General features: G+C 36.6%; 1 protein-coding gene across 2 annotated transcripts in view; it reads left to right on the forward strand.

Annotated features, from left to right (window-relative positions):
- The first annotated feature begins 2,811 nt into the window (after positions 1–2,811).
- The window catches only part of LOC107732447 (BMP/retinoic acid-inducible neural-specific protein 3-like), a 40,082-nt gene continuing 33,109 nt past the window's right edge, over positions 2,812–9,784 (forward strand). The window contains exons 1-2 of one of the 2 annotated variants that reach the window (XM_016543784.1): positions 2,812–3,301; positions 3,923–4,197. In XM_016543784.1, the coding sequence (XP_016399270.1) occupies positions 3,968–4,197 (230 nt within the window). In that variant the 5' untranslated portion in view covers positions 2,812–3,301; positions 3,923–3,967. The remainder of the gene's footprint in view (positions 3,302–3,922; positions 4,198–9,784) is intronic. The other variant, XM_016543785.1, reaches the window with a different exon arrangement.

Below are 9,784 nucleotides of genomic sequence, written 5' to 3' on the forward strand. Positions count from 1 at the left end.
TGTTTGAATGCTTCAGATTTTTTTCTGTAATAATATTGCTTTCTATTGAGGTATTTTTTTTCAACATACAGTATGTCAGATACTGTATCATCATCACACACAAAGAAGGCAGATGGGGACAAACGTGAATGGGTGCCATCAGAATGAGCTTTCAAACAGATGATAAAAAAAAATCACAATAATCCACAAGTAATCTCCATAACTCCAGTTGATCAAATAATAAAGATAAAGATAGAGTCCTCTATCCATAATATCGCTGTCTCCAGTAAAAATGTCATATTGTCTGAATTATGAGAGAAATATGCACAGATCAAGCACCTTTGCAAATTAAAAATTGTGGACTATTGTAATGATTTTTCAGCTGTTTTGGCTCTTATTCTGACGGCACCCATTCACTGCAGAGGATCCATTGGTGATCAAGTAATGTACAGCTAAATTTCTCCAAATCTGTTCCAACGAAGAAACAAACTCTTCTACATCTTTGATGGCCTGAGGGTAAGTATACATTTTCAGCAAATTTTCATTTGGGGGTGAACTATTTTTTTTTTGGGTTATATATAAACACTTTCATTACCATTTAAAAGTTTGCTGTTGGTAAGATTTTTCAAATGAGTGGTTATGAACGAATGAATAAAACACATTTGTCAGTGTTTCACTCAGTGTTTCTGGAGCCCTACGCAGCTTGTGTATTTTGCGTATAGGGGATCGGCTCTGTTTGTAGTGTATCTGTACACTGAGCTGAAAATTAAGCCTTTATGATTTTCACCCCTTTTTTTGAGGCATAGTGGCATTTATGTACTCCTTGTAGTTTTTATAGGAATCTGATGTTGCATGCGAGTTGTTAAACAAAGTCACTTACAAACCCGCAACATTGCAGATTGATTTATGGGCCTGCACATTGACCACATGGCATTGAGAAGGGAGGGTTAATGTTTTTTTCAGACATCATCATTAGACATTTCTAGCTGTAGCAATAGTGCTTGTTACTGTGGAACAAAGCTCATATGTCAGAGTCATTAGAGAAGGAGAGCATGACACTGGCTTGGCCTCATCACTGTTCGGGTGATTCATACAGCCAGAAGAGAGTCTGACACTTCAGCTACACATGGCTGAGACTAAAGCTTCACACACTGCTTATGACAATTAATAGCATGTGAAACCTCTGGTGCTAACATGCTACATTGATAAACATCACTTTTACCTGGTTGCACATAGTTAGTTAATATGTAATGGGCATCTTCAAGCTAATTATGCAAGCAAGTGCCGAACTGTTTGCAGGAGTGAATTTTTCTTGCCTGCAATTATATTGTCCAAAGACTTCTTATGTTTTCACAGTCTAACCTATTTACACGAGCCATTGTGGGGGAGAGTGAGGGAGAGAGAGAGAGAAATGAGGAAAAAAAGCAAATAGGCGAGATATGCAAAAATACCTTGCCTCAGCTGTCAATATGGTAGCTAATTAAAATATGATCTTTACTTTGCTTTCTTGATTACTCTTCACCAAAACAGCACATCATTGACTCCATCAATGAATATTTACCTGTTGTAATGACTTCCTGTCCATGCATTGATAAATGTCCCCGCTTTGTGATCTCGCACACTACCACAATCTAGATCTCAACTCCACCTACAGCAGTCGACTAGCTTTAAAGAGTGCTGTCTCAGCTTTGTCAAACAGCTGTTTTCTGCACTATCCACTGCCATTGGTCCTGCCTTTTCACTATCCGCCTCATCTGAAAACATCTCTGCAAAAACGGTGCTGATATTTCTCTCACTCTGAGGACTTGATTTGATTTTGTCTTTGATTTCTTTCCCTTCCTTTCCTCCCAAGATTGCTCATTTCCTCTCACGGTCGATCACTGCGAATCAGTTGGAAGCCAATGTCTGACTGTTTCTGCTCATTCTTGTGTTTAAAACAGTTGTCCGCGTGGTCAGTCCAGAGCACTCCTTTGATAACTTTTAAAATCACAAATGTCTTATTAAAAACATAATCATGGACACTGTTTGAGATAATATACAACATACTTATTCATCTGTCTGATCGAGGTTTGTGATGGGGGGTCATAAAGTGCAATTGTATATGTTAGAAATGTTGATTTGTGCATAATAATCCAAAAGAGTCAGGATTCCTGTTTTGCAGTACATTTTCCCTTGATATATGTGTTAATATGTTCATATAAAAGATGAAACCCACACATCTTATGGAAATCATGAGTTTATTACATGAGTTATGTAATAAAAGTTTCATTTCATAATAAAATGTATTTATACTTTGGTTAAAGCACTTTTTTTCATGTTTCTGTAACATGAAAACTCATAAGCAATGCTCATGTTTTCCATCATGCCTAGCATCCTGTATTTTTTCATTACAACCCATTTAAATTATATTAAAAAAAATTAATTTATATATTAAATATGTATGTATTTATGAGCTCAGAAGGTACTGAATAACAGTAATGTAACAGTAAACCCAATACATCTCAATTCAAACCTATTAAGTTTGCCACTGTCAATGTTGTGAGCCTGATAACGACTTGACTGTATGTAATTTCAATCCTTCAGCTCGAGCAGGCTATTATTTTGTATCATAAAGATCCCATTCATAAATAAGTATAATATTATTTTCATAACAAGCACATAGCCTAATGTTCAAACTCATTGTGACCCTGACAAAGTACATTCTCTCAGCACCGAAACCCCGCCCCTCTCTCCCGCTCGCAGCCAATGAGGAGTGGTGGAGGCTTGTCTCTGAAATAAATTGGATATTTTCATGGTGTGTAATGGGAAGCGTCGGGTTTGAGCATCCGACGTGCGCGCAGTTGCACAGAGTGGACCTCTGGAGTCTACATTTATAGTGCTTAGTGCTTTTTGGACACCGGGTTAAGTTAATATGTCGACCGAGGGGAAACAGTAGACTTTAATCGCGTCAGTCGTTAATGGTTATGGGATTGCTTCACCGTAACTTCCAATTCATAAGAGAGCTGTCTCTACCTGGAGAGAGAAGAGTGAAGACAGAGCGACCGCTTCTCCTCGCGATAGTTTTTTCTTCTTCTCTTCACCCGGATTATACGGCACAAGACGTTGGAAATATACTCGATAGCGGAAGCATAGAGTTGGATGCTGGGCTTCCAGGGCTCTTCTCGCTTTGCGATGGTGTTTAAAACAAGTTGAACTGAGCCAAATTTTCAAAGGTCACCCTCAACAATCTACCTATGCTTTGCTTTCACAATCCTTTGCTTTTAACTGTAAAACTCTAGAGGTTGTTGACTTCAGTGGTTGAGACATCGGACACCTGGAGAAGGTAAACTTGTTATAACTATAATAAATAGAACTAAATTAAACTACAACTATAAATATAATACAATAATTAAAATAATAATTGAAAAATGTATTATAATCACAAGCATAATCCTTTTATTTGCATTAGAGAAATGCATGTGACAACTGTATTGTTGAGAAGAATGTTTCTGAAACACAGTATGGATGGAAAATGGCTGAAAATGACAATACAATGTATATTATGCCTATGGAAATATATTTGAATAGCTTAAGTCGATTTTTATACTTAGTATCAGGGGTTTTCAATTTTTAAAGACTCTGGGAACCCCAGCCAAACAAACCCAGAGACATCCATCTAAAAGATGCTATTTTTTTTTCCGGTAACATGTTATAATAACTTTCATTAAGAGCAATAATTATTATTATTACATAATATCATGTTTAAAAAATAGTCAAAAAGTAAAAAAAAATTGTAATGTATAGAAATGTCATAAGAATTCAACCTATGTCTTATATATTGTCTTCACAGACCTCCTAGTCTTTAGGAACCCCAGATTGAAAACCTTGGACTTTACAGCTGTGTTAGAAAAAAAAGGAGGTGTTATACACACTTGAATTCACTGCATTGTCTTTGTTGTTTCAGAAGGCGAGGAAAGTTTGGAGAGAATGTCGAGTCGCAGGGTGAAGCATGAGCTGCCAGTGTACTGATTTTAGACTGGCGTATCTGATGAGTCTATGGGTGTGTGTTGTACTAAGCTTTCACTGCTGGGTTTTAGCCCCTGTGGCAGCCTCCCATGATGCCGCTGGTCCATTTGGGTGGCTCCTTTCAGATAAAGGGCCTTTTCATCACTCACAGGAATTTGCAGAATTTGTGGAGCGTTATCAACAGGGCTTCACAACCAAATATAAGATTTACAGGTGAGTTGGATAATTACCTCTGTTATTTATTGCCAGTTGCGTGTAAAATGTGTTGGAATTTTTCATGATATGCAGAATTAGATGGTGCTTTTCATTTATTTGTACACATAATAACATATAACGGAATTAACAAGAAACTTTAATGGAGGCTGGCTCATTTTGTTTACTGGTGTGTGATTAGAATAGAATAGAAAAGAAACTTCAATATGCAAATTGCCACATGACTGGACTGCACTGGAAATGTTTAGGTATTTTTGCTATGCAACTAAATGAGACAATGTACACACACACACACACACACACATATATATATATATATATATATCAGAGAGAGAGAGAAAGTATAATATTTATATAATTTATATTGTATAATAAATATACATATATAATATTGTACTTGTATAGAGTATACAGACGTACAGACAATATGAACCATGTTGACGGTAGTAATTAAATATTCAAATATGCTAGAATGTTACTGATGAATGTTAAACACATTTTTAATATGCTATAATGTTACTGATATGCTGGGTGAATATTGAGGAGTTACTTTAAGAGTTTTGGTTAAAGGGGTCATATGATGTTGCTAAAAAGAACATTATTTTGTGTATTTGGTGTAATGAAATGTGTTTATGCGGTTTAAGGTTAAAAAAACACATTATTTTCCACATACTGTACATTATTGTTTCTCCTCTAGTAGGTATGTGGGGGCGTGTTAGAACGAGCCGTTTTAGGTACGCGTGGTTGACTCTTAACTTTTATAAAGAATATCTCTTTGGATTTGAGACTTTAGTATTTGCAACTTTACAGATCTTCTTTATGCACCAAGAGCTTGTAACACTCCAAAGAGAAAGGAAAAATTTAAATCGCATCATATGACCCCTTTAAGAAACTTGACAGCTGTTTTCAAGTTGAAAGTGTAGTTCGAAAGTTTTAATGCTGGATTATTAGTTGCAACTGATGTGAGGTGAGCTGTTTAGGAAAGTTGTGCTGAGTTAGAGCTGAGGATTAGATGAAGTGATAAACAGCCCAAAAGGGAAGGAGAAAAAAGCGGGAAAGGAGTTGGCTGAACTGAACCTGACTGACACGCTCATTTGGCAGGGCCGTTGGACCATGCTGCCAGGCGCAGATGGAGATGGCAACATTGGGGTTAGTCAGACGTTCTCTCCTCAACATACGTGTGTATCTGTGAATGCTCCACTGGCTTTATTTTTCGGTAGAGACAGACTATAGGAGTCAACAAAAGTACAGTTGTGCTTTCTCAATGTCAGATCTCCCCCTGCTGGTGGAAACCAGCAGCTCGCGTGCGCATGTGTGTCTGTGTGCGCTGGCGTGTGCATGTCTAGGTTCCTGATTTTACTTTGCATGCTAGGCAGGGCTCCTATCCCAACATCCCTTGTGACTGAATGACTTTTAAGTACATTGCTCTCACACTGGCAGTACAGAGAGGGACAGGTTTGCATCTGCCACAGATCTGAGTTGAGAGAGAATCAATTCTGCTTCCTGGCCTCTCTTAACACTCTTTGCCTTGTATGAGACATTTGAGGAAAGATAATGAAATGATGTGAGGCATTGGAACAGTTTTATAAGCCTGTATGTGTGTGCATGTGTCTGGCATTCTACCATCTCTTCTTTGGTCTTTTTATAGACTACTTTGAAATGCAATGTTGTATTGGTTTGTACACTGAGAAAAATTTGCTGTAGAAGCAAGTTTCACTCAGGAATTGCTAGAAAATTTCACAAATAATTACAAAGAAATGGTAACACATTGAATTAAATGTGAAATGTTGAAGTAGAAAGACTGAAAAATACTCTTGTAAAATGTACACCAGTAATTTTTGTGTAACTTCGAAAACTTTTTTTTTTCCAACACAGTCTAGTGCTGCTTTTATATAATCGAGAACTCAAACCCGTGTTCATTACACAGTCGCTGTAAAAAAAAAAAAATCAGGAAAATTTGAGCCGCTGTTTCACCTGCTTGGTTGTAAAATCTGTCTGGATAATAAATCCCCCCCAAAAAATTATTGCCTCAAAATTGTACAACATCAGCATATGCAGTTTGTTTGCGTTGGCGAAAACACACCTAGATTGTTACGAACTTGCTCATGGTAACATAGGTAGGTGTGCGGTGACAGATTGAAGGTAAATTTGTGTCAGATGTTATATTCTCATTCTCCCCATTTACCTTCCACCAAAGGTTGAACAGAGCCCAAGGGTACAGTAAAGAGTCAGTAGTGTTTATCCTTCCTGTCAGATGCATGAAAGGGATCTCATAAAAACACCAGACATATGCTGCCTGACAAGTGTATGATGGGAGGGTGTTGCACGGGAGGATGGGTGAGTGAGGCGGACAAGCCGATGGCAGTGGAAAAGGTTGCCGGAGCAGATACGTGCTCACTTGTTCCTCCCGGTGATGCTAATAGCGAAGCTCCATGAGCACAAGGTGACAGCAATTGTCGGCTTAGCCAGAGCTGTGTGAGCAACAATGAGGATAAGCAGTAATTCTCCCACGCAAACAGTGTCTTACTGAAGTTTTCCTGCACTCTGGAATGAGACTGAAAGTCGACAGAGTCTGTGATGCTTTTTACATCCGAATTAGACAGGACATGTGTACTTTCAATCCTTTACTGGAATTTAAAGTATTAGGAACATTTAAATACATTGTAGTCATACAGCAGATATATTTTGCTGCTTCCCATGTTTGGTTGTGTTTAAATATTTGCTGTTGTTTTCAGATGCTAAATGGCCACATGATATTTAAATATATTGAATTATGTATGCAGAACAGGAGAGTTGAGCTGTATGGCTTTAAATGTCTTCTTTTATGTGATCATGTTGATGATGGTGCTATAGTTTTATTACCTTTTTATTAATTAGTAAGTCATTACTTCAGTATACAAACCTGTATATGTAAAACTGTAAACAAAAAAATATATTTTTTGATAATTAAGGGACTTAAGGAATATGATAAAACCCATAAATGTAAGGCTAACATTTTTCAAGATTAATGTAATTAATCTTAAAGTAAAATTGTAAAATCCTTAATTAAAAACATACATAACCATAGCACATACACAGACCTCTGCTTTTCCAGCAAAAGGAAAAACTTTGAATGAGGACAATGTTGAATAAATCAAGATTTCCAATTAAGAAAGCTTCTGAAAGGGTTTAAGAGGAATAAATATAATTGCATTATTATACATTCTAAAAAAAATCATAAGTGTTATTAATGCCTGAAGCATTAGAGGTCTATTAGCCTCCGACCTCTTCAGCATTCAGATAAATTTAGACAGAAAATGTTTAGCCTAATGACAATAATGTCTGAAGATTTTCCATAAAAGCCTCAGATCATTGATTGCTCAATTATTGGCTCTACTTTTAGAGCGATATTTAACTTAATGCAGTCGTGTGTGTACTGTGTACAGGACATTACTGACAGCTGGGTTCTGTAGAAATTCTTTGAACTGCTCTTATCAAACGAATATCTCAGTGTTGTCCTGGAAATCAAACCGGAGCAAAAACTGAGATGTTCACTGGTGTGGAATTTCAAATTAAACACTTGAAGGGCTTTCGGTATGGCACATTTGACAAGTTATTTTTTTCTCATTCATGGAATGAAATGGTTGCATTGCGCACCTCTTCTTTACTGTTGGATTTATTTTGTTCTTACTATATTTAACCTCACCAGTTATATGTTGTCAAGGAGAATTTAATTTAAATCCAACAGCACGATTGCAAGTGTGATATTGCTTTTATACAAAAATTATTTGAACAAGAAGTTAATTTCAAATAACTCACATTTTAGACACAATGTGGTCAGTTATTTTGTTTATTTTTGCATCACCAAGGGAAATTGTTCCAAAAGCAATCAGATCAGCTAGAAACTTCAACACTGGGTGAATTATAGCAATCTTGGGCGTTGTTTGCATTTGTGACCTTCATACCAACAAATATGACTTTATCAAACAACAACCCAACTAGAATATGCGGTAACATTTTATTTCTAATGTACATTCTAATGCGTTTTCATAAATAATTGGAATCAAAGTTAAAATGCACTACAATATTAGCAGATTTCTTGTTACATCTGAAATTGGTGTTTTATACTGCATTATACTTTCTAAAAGTGTAACAATGCATAGATACGTATTATAATGTATTGTAACTGGTTATAAAGTATTCATGAAATCACACAATTCATTATAAGGTGCTTTACGGGACATAATTCATGAAAAATGCAAACATATACATACATGCTGCTCACATATTATTAAAGCAGACTTTGTGCTGAATATAGTGCAATCAGACTTTATCCATTAATATGTTATAAGTAGCTTAAATAAATACAAACACCAGGGCATGTCAAAACATCTCCAGGCCCCAAAAAAACACCCAGAGGGCTAAAATACTTTTTTTAATGCATTACATATAAAAACATAAAGTGTTAGTAAAGTGTTACTTAATATGCTAAAGCTAACATAGACCAGAAATGTATACAACAGAGATTGGTTGTCCCAGAATACACTAATTCACCCTATATAAGTGAATGAGACCAGGTGGGTGAGAGTGAGAGAGAGATCGACAGAAGGAGAGGGAGAGAGAGATGTCAGGCCCTATAGCTAATCGTCTCATTATTTATGTTTCAAGACATGTATATCCCCTGAGTATGGTTGCACTTGCATTGGAAACACAATCAAGGACAAAACACTTACTGGCTCCTCGGTCATTGCTATGGTAGATTGTTTTCCTAGTTCAGTTTATCAGGGCCAGGGCTTGACTGAGAGAGATGAGCTGTTAGACTTTCCTTATGGGAATTGAATGATGGAAGCACACAGAGGTGCATGTTAAGTCATATCTCACAACTGACAGGAGTGATGATAACTGGGGCTTTGATGACTCAATATTTCTGTATGAAGAAATACTCTTCGAATAAATAACAAATGTAGTCCTTTGTCGACCAATTAGCTCTAATTTTAGGTCCAGAAAGTTTCTTAAAGTCCTAAATGACTTATGCCGTAGAATGAGTAAGGCCTTAATGAGCGTGTTTACATCAGATTAATGTTAGCATGAAGAAGTGTTTGATAAACACAACTAATGAGGTGTAGCCTGAGCTTTCAATTTGCCTCAGGTTAGTCTTGAATTGAAAATCAAGTTAAGACCACAATTTAAACACAGCTGGTAGTTGGCAATAAAGGGCACTTTATTGAAAAATATTTAAAAAATAGTTTTTATATGACTTTTCAAATTAGAGCTGTCACAAAGGTTTAAAGAGCAGGTCATATGGGTTTTCGAAAAAATATATTTATTAGCTACCGTAGCTATCCTTCAGTGTAAACAGTCTGCAAAGTTGTTAATCAAGAATTGCATGATAAATAAAGATATTGTCTCTCAAAAGAAAGAGTCGACTCTGAACTGCCTTAACGAGTCGTCATATTTTCGAATCTTCTGCCTGTTACCTATATACGTCACAAGGTAACACATTTGCATAATCCCCGCCTGCCCGTGAAATACGAACACTCTGACAAACACTTCCGCTAGTTAGTGTGTTTACATCATGTCGAGAAGACGCTGTGTTTTCAGCCTCACT

The sequence above is a fragment of the Sinocyclocheilus rhinocerous genome, unplaced genomic scaffold, assembly GCF_001515625.1.
Source record: "Sinocyclocheilus rhinocerous isolate Xijiao unplaced genomic scaffold, SAMN03320098_v1.1 scaffold1150, whole genome shotgun sequence".
In the NCBI taxonomy this organism is placed as follows: Eukaryota; Metazoa; Chordata; class Actinopteri; order Cypriniformes; family Cyprinidae; genus Sinocyclocheilus; species Sinocyclocheilus rhinocerous.